Here is a 19,459-nt window from a genome sequence, read left to right as displayed (position 1 = left end):
CACGAATTCAAAAAGATATATGCACCCCAATGTTCACAGCAACATTATTTACAATTGCCGAGATATGGAAGCAACCTAAGTGTCTACCAAAAGATGAATGGATAAAGAAGATGTTGTGTATATATATATATATATACAGTGGAATACTACTTAGCCATAAAGAAGGAAATTTTGCCATTGCAGCAACATGGATGGACTTGGAGGGCATTATGCTAAGTGAAATAAGTCAGACAGAGAAAGACAAATACTGTATAATATCACTTATATGTGGAATCTAAAAAATACAACAAACTAGTGAATATAACAAAAAATAAGCAAACTCACAGAAAAGAACTCTTGGTTACCAGTTGGGGGAGGGAAGAGGAAGGGGAAATACGGGAGTAGGGGATTGAAAGGTATAAACTATTAGGTATAAAATAAGCAACAAGGATATATTGTACAACACCAGGAATACAGCCAATATTTTATTTTTATTTTTTTCTTTTTTAAAAAATTTTACTGAAATATAGTTGATTTACAATGTTGTGTTAGTTTCAGATGTACAGCAAAGTGATTCAGTTATATATACATATATATATATACATATATATATATATACACATATATATTCTTTTTAAAATTCTCTTCCATTATAGGTTATTATAAGATATTGAGTATAGTTTTCCTGTACTATACAGTAGGTGTTTGTTGGTTATCTATTTTATATATAGTGGTGTGTATATTTTAATCCTAAACTCCTAATTTATCACCCCCTTTCCCCTCTGGTAACCATAAATTCATTTTCTATATCTGAGTCTATTTCTGTTTTGTAAATAAGTTCATTTGTATCATTTTTTTTAGATTCCACGTATAAGCGATATCATATGATATATGTCTTTCTCTGTCTGGCTTACTTTACTTAGTATGATGATCTCTAGGTCCAGCCATGTTGCTGCAAATGGCATTATTTCATTCTTTTTTATAGCTGAGTAATGTTCCATTGTGTATATATACCACATCTTCTTTATCCATTCATCTGTCAGTGGACACTTAGGTTGCTTCCATATCTTGGCTACTGTAAATAGTGCTGCAATGAACACTGGGGTGCACATATCTTTTCAAAAAATGGTTTTCTTCAGATATATTTTATAATAACTATAAATGGAGTATAACCTTTAAAAATTGTGAATCACTATATTGTATACCCCTAACTTATATAATATTGTACAAAAACTATACTTCAAAAAGAGTCATGGCTATCATCAAAAAGACAAGTGATTACATGTGCTGGTGAGGATGTAGGGTAAAGGGAACTCCTGTGCACTGCTGGTGCAGCCACTATGGAAAACAGTATGGAGGGTCCCCCCAAATTAAAAATAGAACTATCATATGATCTAACAATCCCCACTTCTGAGTATATATCCAAAGGAAATGAAAATAGGATCTTGAAGAGATATCTGCACTCCCATGTTCATTGCAGCATTATTCACAATAGCCAAGATATGGAAACAACCTAAATGGCCATCAATGGATGAATGGATAAAGAAGATAGAAGATGTGGTATATGTACACAGTGGCATATTATTCAACCATAAGAAAGAAGAAAATCCTGCCATTTGTGACAACATGGATGGGCCTTGAGGGCATTATGTAGGTGAAATAAGTCAGAGAAAGACAAATTCTCCACGGTATCACTTATATGTGGAATCTAAAATAAACACCACAAAAAAACACAACAACAAAGAAAAGTCAAACTCATAGAAACAGAAAGTAGGCGCCATGGGCTAGGGGGTGGGAGAAACAGGGAAAGGGTGCAAACTTTCAGTGTAAGATGAATAAGGTTTGATGTTCTAATGTAAAACTTGGTCATTATAGTTGATAACACTGTTTTATACAATTGAAATTTGCAAGAGAGTAGAACTTAAATGTTCTCACCAAAAAAAAAAAAAAAAAACTGATAAATATGTGAGGTAATGAATGTGCTAATCAGTTAAGTAGAGGGAATCTTTTCACAATGTACATCAAATTGCCACAATATATACTTTAAATATCTTTCAATTTTATTTGGCCATTATACCTAAATAAAGCTGAAATTAAAAAGAATACAAGCTCTTAAATTATCTTTCTGTGTCTGAATCCTGGCCTTGTATTGTCATGTGACCTTGGACAAGTTACTTAATCGCTCTATTCAGTGAAATCTATAAAATGGAAAAATGCAGGCCATACCACGTGCACAGAGGAGTCATGAATTAATGTGTGGGAAGTGGTTGGCTCACAGTAAACACTCAGTAACATTACTGTTTACCTATTAAAATGTCTGAGAGGTCCCAAAGAGAAGAAACCAGTTTTGTTTTATTTAACTCAATATTTCCCAAATTTATTTGACCAGAGAAGTTTGAACATGACTTAGTTTAGTTGGAGAAACACATGTTACTGAATCTCTGACCCATCTCAACTCAAAACCGTCCAATGAGCTGCAGACTCACCACACACCTGGATGTAGGCTCGTATCCTACATCCAGTCTGTATCTCCCACGCCAGACTTTCCCTCCTCTACCAGTTACTGTATAGTAAACGGCATCACCTTCTACCTACACCAGCAATCTAAGGGTTGGCCATGACCTCTCACTCACTGCTCACCCCATATCCGTCACCAGCTTCTACAAACTCTCCCACCATATTCACTTTCAAAGCGGTCCCTGCCTCTCCATCCCCCCCATGCTTACCACTTCTCAACTGCATGACAGCAATGGCCTCCTCACTGGTTTCCCTGACCTCAGTCTGGCTCCTTCTGAATTGTTGCCAGAACAATCATTTTTAAATGCCTTATTAGTCAAATGAATCTGAGTCAGGCTGGGACCTGGGACCCTTTGCTGCAGTGCTTGCACCTGGACACACCTCTCCTCCAGCAACAAAATACAAAGAACCTGTATGGGACTAAACATAACTGTGTGCATGTGCAGTTGGGGCAAATACTGGACCCAAAAGATACAGAGACCAAAAAACCCAACTGCCACTTTTGAAGAGCCTGGAGCAAAAACAGGATGTCAGGAACAAAAGCAGGGTACTGAGAATACCTCCTGCACACACCACCACCAGAGGGGTGAGCAAAACACCTAAGCCACCCCTCTGGCCCGACCTCTGGACACACCCCTACCCTCACCCCATATAAGCAACAAGCTTGCCCCCCTCAGGGAGCCAGCAAGCAAGGGAACCTGTTGTTTTTTCTCCCTCCCCCCTGCTGCAGCAGGAGCCCCAATAAAGCCTTGCCTGAATTTCTTGTCTTGCCTCTAGTCAATTTCTATTGCCTAGGGAAGGCCATGAACCCTGGTCGGTAACAAATCCTCTTCTTAAAAGGTTTTTCAGGGCTTTCAGGATAAAATTTAAACTCCAGCTTAGTATAAAATGCACACCTCTACCCCACACATTTCCACCGTTCCTATCTATTTAGAGGGGCACCTCCCAAATGTGTTACGCTGTATCATGCCTCTGTGCCTTTGCACAGACTGTTGCCTCTCCCTGGAATGTCCTTCTGCACTCAGATGGCTCCTACTCGTTCTTTAAGACCTCGTCTGTCACCTCCTCTCGGAAGGCTCTCCTACGTAGATGCTTGTCACACAGTTTCCATGGTTGACTCATTCATGTCTCCCAGATGATTAGTCTCAGCCAATGATGGTAATTCCATTCTCTTGGCTGTCTCTGGTTTGGAAGTGGGTATGTGAGCCAACCCTGAAAATGAAAAATGAAGGGAAGAGTCGCCAGGGGGAGAGAGGTAGAGGGGGAAATTCTGACAAAGGTTTCTTGCTTCTAAGAAGAACATACTGGACAGATACAGACTTTCTCTTGACATTGTATGTGAAAGAGACACCAGGAGTTCTGGCAGCCATCCTATGATGCTGATGGCAAATGGTCTGAGGGGGAGCTCTGGCCAACTGAGAAGAGCAGTGCAGACAGAGAAAATGAACCTGGCTTCTCAATCCTGGAATCATCCCTGACTCTGGACTTGGTGTTGTCTTGGATAATAAATCACTTTATTATTTAAACCAGTGTTTGTTAGAGTTCCTTGCTGCTAATGTCATGCTAACTGATGCAGCTGTCACCATCTCATGGTTCTCTCTGTCATCACAATCAATCATCACACCAAAGTCAGGAACATGACAAAAAACCCTCACTGAACTTCAGCGTCATCCTGGTGGACTTCAATAACGCAATATGATAAAGACAACAAATAAGTGTAAATATTGGAAAGGAAGGCACAAAACTGTCACTATTTCCAGGTGATAGTATCATCTACAAGAAAAGGCAAAGATTCTAATCTAGGGGAATTAATCAGAAGTCAGTAAGGTGTTCAGATTCAAAGCAGGTGATTTACTACACACAAGCAAAGACCATAAAAAATATGATAACGGAAAATCCCATTCAAAATAGCTAAACGCACAAATTAGAATAGCCACGTAATATCCAGGATATCCATAAGAAATATGCAAAACTTGTGTGAGGACGACATTAAGACAGAGCTGAATAACCTAAAAGAAAATCTGAAAAAAATGAAGGAATATAGCAGTGTTCCTGAATAGAAGTCAGTTATTTTGAAGATCTAGATCTCCTCTAATTAAACTAAAATCCACTGCAATTTCAATACAAATCTCAACACATTTTCAGAAATGACAAATGGAGAAAGTGCACATGATTAATCAAGAAACTCTGGATAAAAAAAGATCCATGAGGGGGAACTTGACCTGTCTGATGTCAAAACTATACTATAGTTAATAATGGAGCAGGAATACTAAAATATGCAATTCAGAAACATACCTTTGAAAATAGTGAAAGGATATGATAAATAACTTTGAGAAAAATCACTAACCAACTGGGAGAGGGAAAAAGTATATCCCCCTTCTTCATGTCAAACACACATAAAAATTCCAGAAAAGCTAACAGGTCAAATAAAAACAATTATTAGACCAAACCACATGAAATGACCATTTTTGTAGGTCAAAAGCAGTTGAGAATCAGCAATTTCACATAGTTCAAGCTAACGCATTAATTATGAGGATGAAAACACAGAAAACATGTTCATAATCTTGGAATGAGGGAAACTGACATAATAAAATTTAGAACATAGAAAAATTAAGTAGTCTGCACATGCAGAAGCTGTCTGTGCATATGAAAAGTGCCTGTGCTACAAAGTTAACATTAAAATAAGTTAAAAGCCAAGAACAAATTATGAGGAAAGAAGTTAATACTTGTAAAAGGCAAAAGATTAATATGCAGATTATAAAAGAATTCCCACAATCTATAAGGGAAGGACCAAAACAAAACAGAAATTCACAAAGTAAACAAGTAATTCCCAGGAGAAATGCACATGGACAATTATCCTTTGAAAGGATGCTCACCCTCACCAGTAAAAAGGAAAAGGCAAATTAAAACAATAAAATCTCATTTTTTTTTTTTCAATCTTAGAAATTGGTCACATCAGGGTTAGTGCTTATGTGGGGAAGTAGCCATTCTCCTACTCACCTTGCTAGTGAGTGTTAGTCTTTCAGAGGATAATTTATTCGCCCATTTCCATCAAAATTTAAAATGTGTATATCCTTCAACTTTTAAGAATCTGTCATAGAGAAATACTTGTATATGCACATTCATTGCAGCACTGTTACAGCTAATAAATAGGAAATATCAGTTTCCCAACAGTAATTTGGTGATTAAATAAATTATGGCATCTCTACACTACATGATACTATTCAGCCAATTTTTTAAAAGATACAGATTAATATGTATCGATATGGAAAGTCCTTCAAGCCATATGATAAAGTGAAAAAATTGAATTGTAAAATAATACATATAGAACAATCCCATTTATGTAAAAAAAAAAAATCCTATATCCATTCTACACGTCAATGTGCGTAGACTGGCTATCAGGAGTATTAGGGTCAAGGAAAACATTCTATAAAATTGTACTTTAAAAATCTTTTATGATAAGAACACATCATCTATTATCTATGTCATTATACAAATGCAATTAATTTCATTTCAATTCACTTAGAAGTCAGTTCCACACATGTGCATGTGGTATGGCCAATTCCAGACATTTCCCAGGATTTTAAAAATTTTAATCATTTGGTGAAAACCACATATACATATATAACAGCAGCTCCTTTCCTGCTGTAGGCTCTGATTTTTAAAAATTCCTATTTCAATTCCTATTTTCCCCCAAGGACCACAAAATAACACACAAAATACATTTTCAATGAAAAGGAAATTAGCAGAACATCAGTTTGATCCCAGTTCTTTAACTGCTATTGTATTTCAGGACAGCTCTACTTTGAAGATAAAGGGGAGTTTTGCCTCATCCAGGCAAGCACACTTGAAGATCTTAAACTTTGAACAATAAAAGGAGGGAGGACCACGTTTTGATCATCCAATCTGTCCTCTCTATGATCTTCAGTCATTCCTGGGCCATCTGGATTGGACACCCCACTGCTGCCTCCTTCCTAAAGGGGCTACTACTGGCATGTAATTTATTAGCCTTTAGGATGACTTCATACCATTTCACTTAATAGGAGGGCCAGGACCCCCATTTCAAGCCCTCCCATTTTCCCTCAGCGCTCGCTTGCTCACTCTCTGCTTCCTGCCTGCCTCTCTGCTTTTCTCCCTCCCTCTCTTTCTCATCCTTATCACAGACCTTTGACACTGGGTTCGCCTAGGCTTCTCTCTCAGCCGCCGGCCCGTGGGTGAGCCGGCAGCTGGAAAGCCCGCACTCTTCTCAGGCGCGGTGGAGAGCCCAGCGCAGGGCACGTACCCGTGTTTCTGGCTGTGATCTTGGAACTGTGTCTCAGCAGACGGACAAACACGTTGCTGCTGCAGTGGTTCACCAACTGCAGGCGGAGACCCCTCCGAGTCTGGATCCTGACCAAGCATTTTGCCATTACTGGTTCTTCAATTCCCTCAGTCTCCTCCTCCTGTCATGGCCCAGGGCAGCTACCGCCAGCCATAGTGGCTTTGACCTTTCACTAACTGTCCATTCTGTTTTAAAGGACCGAGGCAGGGCGCACTGAATGAATCAAATGTCAGGCTCCTAATGCAGCCAACAGAAATAACTCAGGAGGGATCAGCATGGGGCCGGAGGAGGGAGGGGGCTGCTATTTTTAAACTCTCCACTCACTCCCCTAACGGACAATGAAATAATATGCATCTCCCTACCCCAGTCTGTCCTAAACCATCCAGGCCAGGGGACGCCAGCCAAATGCCCTACAGTGTCCTAAGAATTGAATGTCCCCCCACAAAGATAAAAACAACTGGACAACTGTGCAATGGAGAACCCCTCCTTGATTTCTTTTAAAAATAATTTGAATCTTTATCAAGTTCTAGAGCAGCACTGTCCAGTAAAAATACAACGCAAGCCACATTAAAGAAGAAAGCATATGAAAAGTAAAAGAATAAATTAAAATTGATTTTAATAATGCTCTTTTAATTTTTTTTAATTTATTTATTTAATTTATTTATTATTTTTGGCTGTATTGGGTCTTTGTTGCTGTGTGCGGGCTTTCTCTAGTTGCGGCGAGCGGGGGCTACTCTTCGTTACGGTGAGCAGGGGCTACTCTTTGTTGCGGTGCGTGGGCTTCTCATTGCAGTGGCTTCTCTTGTGGAGCACGGGCTCTAGGCGCACGGGCTTCAGTAGTTGTGGTGAGCAGGCTTCAGTATTTGTGGCTCACGGGCTCTAGAGCGCAGGCTCAGTAGTCGCGGCGCACGGGCTTAGCTGCTCAGCAGCATGTGGGATCTTCCCGGACCAGGGCTAGAACCCGTGTCCCCTGCATTGGCAGGTGGATTCTTAACCGTGGTGCTACCAGGAAAGCCCCTATAAATGCTCTTTATTTGAAGCCAAGATAGCCAAAATAGTATCATTCACTATATAACAATATCAAAATAATAAAATAGTTTAGATACTTTTTTTTGTACTAAGTCTTTGAAATTGGTGTACATTTGCACACTTACAGCATGTCTCCATTCAGACCAGCCACATTGCCAGTGCTTAGCAGCCACAGGGGCTGCCGTGTTAGACAGCACAGCTCTGGACAAATTGCTGAGCTCCTCACAGCATTATCTCTGTTCTCACAGGGATGCTAAAATTTTCTTCATTTTATACAGAAGGAAACAACATCCTGGAGAAAGTAACTGCCCTGACCAAATTTATAGAGTGAGTAAGTGGCAAAGCCATGATTTGAACCTAAGCATCCAATTAACATCAGTTGACTAAGAAGACAGTCCCCCAGGAAGAGGGCTGTTACTGCCCCCACTTCTAACCACATGTGTTTCCAATGCAGGATCTAAATGTTACATTCTCTGTCTCAGGACTTTTGAAAGTCCTGCACTTGTACCTCTGAGGCGTGAAATGTGCTTGCATCCCAGAGTAAGTGCTCAGGGAGCAAAATGTTTTCAATGTTTTCAGAGTATTGAAAAATTCCTATATTTGAAAAAATTTCAACTGATTAACAATGGTGCCCCACATACTATCCTTCAGTTCTATTTCTTGGCTGGTATATTTTTCCCACTCTCATTTTTAGAAGAAAAAAAAATGTCCTTCCATTATTTAATTATTCATGCATGCATTTTTCTACTTTAAATAGCTACTGAGGGCAAAAGATAATTTTCTAATAAAAATATTCTTTTCTTTCCCCTCTCCTGACAAAACAAACCATTATATATGCAGGGCAGTCAGCTGAAATTCTGCATTGTTATACTTCACTGTGGGAATATAAATTGATTTAGCATTTCTGGAAAGAAGTTTAGAAAAATATATTGAGTTTTATAGGAGTGCTATATACGTTGACTCAGAAATTCCACTTTTAGCAATTTAGCCTGAGGAAATAATGAGAAACGTTGACAAAAATTTCTGGACAAAGATTTTCATCAGAGTATCATTTATTATAGCAAAAAGAAAAAAATAAATCTAAATTTCCAGTGGGAAAATGATTAAATACATGTGATGGAATATTGTACATCCATTGAAATGTATGTTTAGGAGTTTAGTGATGTGAGGGAAAGCTTGCAATGTATTGATTGGTGGAAAAAGCAGTTTATATAAGCAGTATGACCTCAACTATGTCAAAAATGTACATTACGGACCAGATTATAAATCTTGAAAGGGGAGAAGGGTGGTAGCCCATTGTGCACTGTGGGCTGAGGTCACCGCTAGAGACCTCCCAGGGGGCTCCCTCACCCTGCCCACTGGTTGTCAGTTCCAGGTATAGTAGGGCAGTTCCTACTCTCACGGCCATTAGTCAATTTCCAAACCCTACACTTGAAAGTTAAATACCCCTAAAAATTCACAAAATCTTCATGCCTTTGCAATTCCCCTTGTGATATAATTCTGAGCAGAATTCCCATATATAAAACAGACTGCACAGAGTGGGGCCCTGGGGTAGTACTTGCTACGTCTTGCCTCACTAGCCACCAACAGTGGTTCTTGAAGAACTACTGAAAGTCTTTAGGATACTGGAAAACAAATCAGAAAATCCCCATCCCAGATGAATCAATGCTGTGCAGTAACACAGATAAAAGATTTCAAAGATTAATGTGGGCTCATCTGCATAGCAGTAGACCAGGGCTCAGATATTGAGAAAATCTCCCGTTGCCTGTTTGGAGGGAATACAGATGAATCTGTGTGCTTATCATTATAAATTATAAAGACAACATGATGTGAACCTGAGGGCCCACTCTAAACAAACAGCCCTTCCAAAAAAACAAAACAAACAACAACAACAAAAAAACAAGAAAGCAAATTAAAAACCTGAAACAAAACCACCACCATACTTTATTTCTGTTCTTTTCCACCTGGAGAGTTATTTTCCGTTAATTCTCAAGCTTCAAATCTCACTATAGTTTTGAAGTGTCTCCTTCTTTCCTTTTATTAACTACTAGTCATAATATTTTGCATTTCGTGCATGTAAAATTTTTCCCTTTTTTTTAAGCTTGTTCCCACTCTTTGTGCTCCTTTTCAGACATCTTAAGTAGATTCTTTCACCCTCTTTCTTCAGCTTTTATTTAGAGAGAGGGAACCTAGAAGGACCAGCATCCCATATTGTCCCATATTTCTCTCTACCTTGCCCTACTCTACCCAAAGGTGTGGCTACATTTCAAGAGGAAGAAGCAAAGGAAGGCAGAGATGCGGAGCCAACCCAAAGGATTCTGGGAGGAACTGCACAGGAGGCTTGTTTTCGTTTGAGGCACTGCGCTCACAGACTGATATCCACAGCATAACATTTGGGTGCCTTTGAATATCCTTCCTGTTTAGATCTGTCTGTTTGTTTGAAGAATCAGGAATGCATGTCTGGGCATGACAAGAGGCTAAAGAAAGCAGCGGATATGTGTGAAGAGGGGAATCGATTTTCCACAGTGAGATGTCAGAAACACTGATAAATCAGGCAGAAGCCACAGCGGAGGAAGAGAGTTCAATGGTAAGAGCAGTTCACGAGCCTGGATTTCATGTCTACTTTTGTGACAAACTTCCTGACAGAGATTTGAGGCAAGGGAACAAGCTTGACTCTGCTTTGTGGGTGACTGGGAGCTACTGGATGACTTGGAACCCTGGTGCATCTGAAAATGGAGACAATACTTCTCCCGTGGATGTTAGGACAAGGAAATGAGATCATGTACATCAACTGCCTTGCGTAGTGCTGGTTCCTGGTTGATGAACCAGAACTTACTAAGGAGTTACAGAAAGCAAGGTTTAAAGCACAAGCTCTGGGTTCTAATACCAGCTGTACCGTTTATCTCTGACCTCAGTTCCCATGCCTGTAAAATGAGCATAGCAAAGGCAGGACCTACCTCTCAGGGCTGTTGTGAGGATTAATAGGTAATCCACGTGGCATGCTCAGGTAACCCGGCACAGGTTACTCAAGAAAAATTAGTGATTTTTTTTTTTTTTAACACATGCTCATTCTTTTTCTCTTCTTTACTCAAGGGGAAGACAGTGAGGATTTTAAATCATCTGGATTTTCTTCCATCAACCATCTGTCTCTAACATTCCTAGTTACTTCTCCCCAAATAGTAGGGAAGCGGCATTGCAGGTTGTTAAGTTTACCTGACCAGCCCTGTAACCTTGGGAAAGCTACATAAGCTTGTTGAACTGTAGTTTTCTGCCTGTAGAATAGTACTGATGTTGGCACTTAGGTAACTGAGTGCCTGATATGTAGCAGGCACAATAAATATCATGTACCTTAGCAGCTGTTTTGAAAACTCACAGATTTCACAGGTGTAGTGGATTTGGCCATTAGTTAAAAGTTATGGAGATTCACTGGAATTTTAGCTAACTGCTAACTCCAATGAGAAAGATAATAAAAAGTTATTTATTACATACGTTAAATGTTCTTTGTAATATATTTAGACATTAAGTACCAATTATTAAGAGTCCTGGGTACTATCACATATTATATTTATCATATAATAAAATATAATAATGATATAAAACACTTTAATACTATATTTGTGATACAATGGGTATATTCTTGGGTGAATAATAAGGAGAAATGGAAGCAGTTCCCAGCACCACTAAGTGACAGGGCTGTTCGGTCAGGCAGTCAATCATCTGCGTAATTCAATTTCCTCCTTCGTAAAGTGAGGCAACATTATCTGTTCTATCCACATCAAGGAAATGGTCATGAGGCTCAAATTATGATAACTCATGTGAAGAAAACTCTGAAAATGTATAAGGTGCTTTGGCATATCAAATGCTCTTCCTTTTAGTATCCCCCTTATTAGATGAAGCATTCACTGAGTGCTTCCTGCCTGTAAAATGAGAGCACTGCTCGGCGGGGCCAGGCATCATGCAGTGGTGGGAAAGAGGCCAATAAACCCCTCTGGAGAATTACAGTTGCAGACAGAATAGAATAGAAATGAAACAGCGCAGCTGGGCTGTCCTCAACATCATTGTGGGGAAGGAGAATGCTCTTCACAGGAACTTCATGGCTGTACAGGATTCTAGCATAAGGGCTCATCCATCTGTTGCCCTGACCATCCCATACACTGATAACTGTGGTATCTCTAGACAGGCAGCTTATGAGCGCCGAGACAGACAATGAGAGAGAGTCAGAGACAGACAGAGAGACAGAGAGGTGGCAGAGTGTCACAGTGCCCTCTCTCCGTCCACTCGGGCCACTGGTGATGATTTCTAGACGGGCAGAAAATACAGACAGAATGCTCCATCAGACACTGCCCTGCTCTCCCTTCCTGCCTCCCTGTGTCCTGTCCCTCACTTTTCCCCCCAACCTTTCAGTGTCAATATCTTTGAAATAAAACCTTAGGCTGGGGCTTCCCTGGTGGCGCAGTGGTTGAGAGTCCGCCTGCCGATGCAGGGGACACAGGTTCATGCCCCAGTCTGGGAGGATCCCACATGCCGCGGAGCGGCTGGGCCTGTGAGCCATGGCTGCTGAGCCTGCGCGTCCGGAGCCTGTGCTCCGCAACGGGAGAGGCCGCAACAGTGAGAGGCCCGCGTACCGCAAAAAAAAACCAAAAAAAACAAAACAAACAAAAACCTTAGGCTGTTGTCATTATTATTATTATTATTATTATTTTTAAAAAGCACTATCTGCACAGTGTAGGAAAGTGGAGAACTACCAGAAGTTAGGAAATGGGTGGAGATCCCAACAGTCCCTCAAAAGCGACAGCCCAGAGAAAACTGCTGCTGAAATTTGCTCTATTTCCTACCAGACCTGCAGGAGCTTTAAGTTCAAAAGGGCTGCAAATATAGTTAAAATATTTGCAAGTTGGTGAGGTCTAGAGAAGCCATAATTGAGTATGAAATTTTAACCTCAAAGCCTAAAATACCAATGTGTTGTGCTATATATCATTCTGTGTGATTTTTTTTTTTTTTTTTGCGGTACACGGGCCTCTCACTGTTGTGGCCTTTCCCGTTGCGGAGCACAGGCTCCGGACGCATAGGCTCAGCAGCCATGGCTCACGGGCCCAGCCACTCTGTGGCATGTGGGATCTTCCCAGACCGGGGTACGAACCCGTGTCCCCTGCATCGGCAGGCGGACTCTCAACCACTGCGCCACCAGGGAAGCCCGTGTGTGATGTTTTGAGCTACAAATTTTAAAACTGAATTTTTTCTTCAGGGTCTGACTTTCTGAGTGCTATTTACCAAGATATGAGCAAGCCTCAGTTTGCCTGCTCTTCACCTCCTTCCTTCTCTGACAGAGTGTCCATGAAAGGCTGCTTTAGAAGATGCTCCATAAGGACAGACAAGCCTGCATCCAGGTGAGCCAGTTCACAAACTGGTTGGCTACTCATTCATTCATCCAACAGATACTCCCTGAGCACCTTCAGCATGCTAAGCACACTGAGTGCAAGCCTGATCACGGTCTCGGCCCCATCCTGGAGGGCGATATAGTTGTGCAACAGGTAAACCAACAAATAGACAAGACAGCATGAGTCCTATGAAGAGAATAAAAGGATGTTATCATCATCAGTAACTTGGCAGGAGTGGTTTTGGGGGTGAAGCTTCAGATGGAGCCGTTGGGGAAAGACCATCTTAGGGTGACAGTTTACCCTACATCTTAAGAGGAGACAGAAGGATCCCAGTTATGCAAGGATACCTTATCGTATACTGAATGCTTATCTGGCATATGGAAGTCTGTTTGGGGGCTTTCTTTCTGGCACCTGAATCACAGTCTTCATTACTTTTGCTTTAGAGTAATGATAGGTCACCCTTACTGAGGGCTTGATATGCACCGGGCTTTGCTCTAAGCCCTTCATATACATTCTCTCAGGAATGCTGATCTTATTTTTGAGAGTACCTTTGTCTTTTTCATAGTTAAAAAAGAAAAAATATATATATCCTGTTGCTATGGGTCAATTAATACTTATGACTACCGTATTAACTAGGGTTATTATCTCTAAATTTTACAGATAAGGAAACGGAGGCTTAAAGTTAGGAGCCACGTCCTACAAAAATAAAGGAGTGCCTTCCAGGAACATCATACCTTCCCCCAAACACACAGCATCACTGAACCTTCCTTCTCCCTCACCCTTTATCTAGACAAACACCCACCTGTCAATTCCACCTCCTAATTCTCCCTCCTCACCCACTTCCCAGTCTCAGCCACCTCACTGGAGTCTGATGCATCTGCCCTCTCACCCTCTGACACATTCATCTCAGAGTATCTAGATACAAAGCAAGTTTTAAAAAACACACATCTGTTCAGTTCACTCACTTCAAACTGTCAGAGAGCTTCTTTCCAACATATCCAGTAGGGATTTTCTTGGAACTTTTAGCTCATAAATTTTAGAACAAAAGCCTAGTGATAATTTCTCATGGCCACAGAATCTTAACAAATAGAGATAGATTCCATACACTTAATGGAAAATCTGAAGATGAAGAATGACATTTGCTTCAATAACCTTTTTCCCAATTAGGTCCCAGAGTATAAATGCTGGAAACTTCTCTAGAGCTTTAGGAGAAAAGGTATTAAGTAACTTCTCAAGTGAATTTGCTTAATGCTTTGTCTTTTAGGATTTTTTTTTTTTTCTTTTCATTTTCTGGTAATCCAGATTCTATCAAACAAATCAAAGAGAAAGGAAACCCACAGTGGGGTGAGGGGCAGGACAAGTCTAACTCTATGAAAGCCTTAGAAGTAGCATGAGATGCTCTAGCTGCAATGAAATGGGCATCTCAGTCTCTATTTCCAAATCTCTTCTGCCAAGCAGAAAAAGCCATGAAAGGACCCGCCGGAGACTGAAAATCAAGAGGCCTGCTGACAGCCTAAGAACCTCTCACACTTCCTCATATTTTCCTGACACTCCATCTTATTTCCAAACAAGAAAGAGCATATCATTCCAAGCAGTCAGCTTTGGGTAAGAAACAAAAGTTTAAAAACATGTTTGTGACTTAAGATAAAAGTATTGCTGGGCCACTGCCTCTATCTTCCAAAGAATGAATTTAGCTCCTGCCCCCCCAAAACTGACTACAAGATTTTTCCTAAATGTTTAAAATGAGCATACTCTGTTCCAACAGGGAAATGTTTAAACCCTTAAAAAATAAAGTTAGAGCAAAGAATATTAAAAAAACCTCACTAGTTATTTTTAAATGATAGAAAAAGCCTAATGTATTACAAATACGCATTGTACTTATGAGTTCTCAGTGGAAGCAGGTGAGAACTCTGAATTGTTTTCTGTTTTATTCCACAGTATGGCTTATATTTAATCTTAGGGCTTAGGGTCAGGAACAGAAAAGTTGGCTAGAATGGCTCACCTTCCATTCAACCATCCACCAGTTAATGAACAGATACCAGGCACTGTGCAGGGAGGGGCACCCAGTTAGACCAGACATGTAAACTAATGGTTAGACAGAGGAGTTTTAAGAACCAAATGTAAGTGGTGCCTCCAGGGAAATGGACAGCAGAGTGGTGGTTACCAGGGGCTGGTGGGGCGGGGTGGTGGTGGAGATATTTGACAAAGGGTACAAACTTCCAGTTATTAGATTAACAACATCTGGGGGTCTAATGTACAGCATGGTGACTGTAGCTAATAACGCAGTATTATATACTTATATGTTGCTAAGAGAGTAGATCTTATGTTCTCACCGTAAGAAAGAAATGATAATTATGTGATGGGATGGAAGTGTTAGCTAACTCTATGGTGGTAATCATTTTGCACCATATAAATGTATCAAATCAACACACTGTACACCTTAAACTTACACAATGTTATACGTAATTATATCTCAATAAAGCTAAAAAGAAGAATCAATGCAAGAATGAAAGCGAAGAAAGCTATTAGTTCTGTCTTTAAGCCAGGGACATTTCATAGAGGAGGAGCCACTTGACAAAACAGTATGGATCTAGCAGATGGAGCAGAGGGAAGTTGGAAGAGCAGCCCCAGTAAAGGAACCAGCAGAGAGGAGCCCACGTGGGCCTGTGGTACTGGGGCAGCGTGGGGGGAGCTGCATTCACAGAATGATGAGAGGGTTGAGCAGGACCAAAGGAGGGAAATAAGGCTGGAGAGGTGAGCGTGGACCAGACTGTGAGGAGCCGTGCACACCTTTCGGGGCTGGACTCTGCTCCACAGTCAATGAGGAGGTTCTTGAAACTATTTCAAATAAGGGTGATTGCTCTAGCAGGAGTTTACAGGATGGCTTATAGGGAGATCAATAAGGAAGATACTGCAGTGTCCCCAGAAAGAGAAGAGGGGACCTGAAATGAAGCTGTAGCGGCAGGCTGAAGAGCCCGGGCAGATGTCAGAGTTACTTCTGGGATGGACTTGACGGGGGTGGCCGAGTGGATGTGGAGCATGGGATGGGTATCAAGGCAAGGATGGCCTCCAGGTCTCTCTGGTTGGGGTAACTTCATGGATGGTACTGTCATTAACCAAGTCAGAGCAGGAGCTGTTTGGAGACTGGGATTTGGGGAAGGATGAGAACATCCTTCCCCAAAGTGTAGTCGTAAACCCATTAAGTTTGATGTGTGAGCTGTGAGCTGTTGTGTGGCGTCCAAGTGGAGGTGGCCAATAAGCAGCTGAGAGTACAGGGTGGCAGTGTGAGGCTGAGCTCTAATACAAGGAAGCTAATCCAAGAGAAACAGAGAGGAGGTCAAGGTCGCCCTCGTCAGCGAAAACACCACACCTAGAATCCTGTCTCCTTATTCCAAGTTCAGTGGTCTCTCCATTTCCAAACACCAATGAAGAGCAAGCTTACTGTCTTCCAACCGTGGTAAGGCAATGTTTTAAAATGTTAATTGACTAATTCACCCATGTTCACAAAAGTCCTGGAAGGCTTTTCTTGATCCTCAGCCCAGAGAGCAAACCTAACCTACCCAACAATAAAACAACGACCACAGATACTTAGCCGTTAATCTCACAAACCATTCTCCAAGACAGAAAGACCTCCTCAACCTGCAGACTGCACAACAGAATTCTGAGTAAAAGGAAAACTGAAGGGGTTACAAGTAGAGGGGAGTGTAAAATAAGAGACCCCCGTCTCCAAGGATCAGGTACCATCCACTGCCGGCACCAAGGAGCCTTATGGGAGTCACCACCCAACAAGCCACCCAGAAACTGTGCAGATGCAGAACTGTCCATTCCCTCTCTGATTTATCTACTATAGGAGACACTCTTATTCACTGGCGCATGGTGCTCTCAAAACCCTGTGAATAAAGATAGGGCCTGAATACCTATAGATACCCCCCTATAGGGGTGATGGTAACATGAAGGGAAACCTTCCACAGCTGTCCATACATGAAACCAGGTGAAAATCTCCCACAGATGTTGGACAGGGACCAGGAATTTCACAACTATATTGCATTCTTCAAAAACATGCATGAGGAATTTCCTTGGAGAAGAATTTAAGCCACCTCTCTCTGACCAAGATAACCTATAATTCAGATTATTCCTTCCATATAAACAAAGAGTTTTTCCTCTATCCTGGTCAAACCTAGGACTTGAAATTTGCCTGATGTTCCATAACTTAGATATATCAAGGTAATCTATTCACAGGGCAGTGTTGTCAGATGTCAGTGCCCAGAGGTTTTCCTGTAAGAATAATGGGTGACAACGCTGTCCTTACTGGCTCCAGTTAGAACAGCCTCCTTTCGTCTGTTTAGAACTCTCAACCAAGAATCTATTTCCTTTGTCTCTGTACAGGATGAATTTGTTTTCTCATCACTTCTGCTGTATTATTTCACTCCCTCCAGGCACAAGTCGCCATTATAGATGAACCATTTTTCTCTGAGTAAAGGAAATTGAATTGGGCTGCATCAATAAATGGAGCTCCAATTTTTTTCCATATTTCCCAACAGCTCTGCAGATGGTATTAAGAAACAGGCATCTGTGTCTCCCGGTTAAAAAAAACAGGCTCTTCTGGAACTATAGGCTCCTTGTGTTGCTGCTAGGTAACCAAGAAACTAGAGGCAGCAGGACCCAATCCTTCACCCAGCACACCAGCCAAGGGCCTCTCTCTCTCACATTCTAGTTGTATGCTCAAAAGAGAAACACACAAATGGCAAGAAATGCAAGAAAAATGTCCAACCACTCTAAGTTTTGCCTTTCAAATTATCACAGATTTTAAAAAACGGTTATACTCAGTTCTGTAGCTACATAAGAGACATTCATATATATATATATATATATATATATATATATATACATATATATATATATATAATTTAGGTAGGAGATGGAGGGGGTGAAAGATATTTTTGTCTATTTATGTGATCAAATAATGTATGTCCATTAAAATTAAAATAGTGGAGGAATATTTAATGCATAGACAAATGTTCATGTTATATTAATAAGTGAAAAAGCAGATTACAAAATAGTATCTCTAGTATAGTCCAATATTTGTTAAAAATATATAGAATGGATTATACACATTCATACCACAGTTTGAACACAGGGGATTGCAGGTGCTTTTAAAATTCTGGATTTGTGGTTTCTGTATTTTCCAAATTTTCTACAATGACTATGTATATTATAGCTTTTGATTTCAGATTAAAAAAAACCCAAAATAAAAGAGAACAAGTTTGGCTTCTGGCAAACCTTAATCCCAGGAGAATATTCTCCTTATATACTTTCTTTTACATAAACAAAAGCTGTGCTGGCTGCATTTAGAACTCATTCATTCATTTGTTCACTAATTTGACAAGCATTAATTTAGCTCCTACTGTGTGTCAGAACATCTCTAAGTGGTAGGGACAATGTCGGGGTGGGGCAGGCAAAGTTTTTGCTGTCGTGGAGCTGACATTTTAGTCGAGGGAGACAGTCAACAAACAAGAGGACAACTAAGTAAATTAGAAGTGCTGGATAGTGCTAAACACTCTGACAAAAATCAAACAGGGTGCTGGCACAAGAGAGAACAAATGGCTAGGTTTGGAGAATTACTCAGAATTGGGTACTCAGGGTTTCCAGAGAGCTGAAATTTGAGCTAAGACTTAAAGAAACAGCCAAAAGCAATTATATGCCAATAAAGATGTTAAAAAAAAAAAGAAAAGAAAAGAAAGAAACAGCCAGTCATGCACAGATCAGAGGAAAGGCCCTTCTAGGTAGATAAATCAGCTGTGCAAAGGCCCTGTGGTGGCAACAAGGCAGAAGACCAATGTGGTAGGAACACAGAGATTCAAGAGGAAAGCAGTAGGAAATGGTCTAAGGGTGGGTAGGGATCAAGCTCACAGGGCCTCATAGGGAACCTAACTAGATCCAAGTTCCACTTATAAAAGATCACCCTGGGCTGCTGTGTGGAAAACAGGGGTCGGGGGAGGTGGGCAGTGTAGAAGCAGAGGTACTGTTATCTCTTGAGGGAGACAAGAGTGGCTACAGCTGGAGTGGTGCAGTGGCAATGATTCTGGAGTATATTTGAAAGGTTAAAGTGAAAAGGATTTTGCTGATGGATTTGACAATTTTGTATTTCATGACACCACTGGGCAGTGAGAGAAGTTTAACTGGAGAAGATGGGCATTTAAGATCAGACCCCTCTACTCAAGATGGGGCCAGTGCT

General features: G+C 40.8%; 1 protein-coding gene across 3 annotated transcripts in view; it reads right to left on the bottom strand.

Moving 5' to 3' along the window:
* FRMD3 (FERM domain containing 3) overlaps nt 1-19,459 on the bottom strand; it is a 319,910-nt gene that overhangs the window by 29,727 nt on the left and 270,724 nt on the right. Inside the window, exon 1 of one of the 3 annotated variants that reach the window (XM_007467448.1) lies at nt 6,779-7,080. The exons of the other annotated variants lie outside the window; for them this stretch is intronic. Within the exon in view, the coding sequence (XP_007467510.1) occupies nt 6,779-6,905 (127 nt within the window). The 5' untranslated portion in view covers nt 6,906-7,080. Of the gene's footprint in view, nt 1-6,778; nt 7,081-19,459 lie in introns of those variants that run through there. 3 annotated transcript variants of the gene reach the window in all.

The sequence above is a fragment of the Lipotes vexillifer genome, unplaced genomic scaffold, assembly GCF_000442215.2.
Source record: "Lipotes vexillifer unplaced genomic scaffold, Lipotes_vexillifer_v1.1 scaffold917, whole genome shotgun sequence".
Taxonomy (NCBI): Eukaryota; Metazoa; Chordata; class Mammalia; order Artiodactyla; family Lipotidae; genus Lipotes; species Lipotes vexillifer.
Note: the sequence above shows the minus strand (reverse complement) of the source record. Positions and strands in the feature narration are given on the sequence as shown.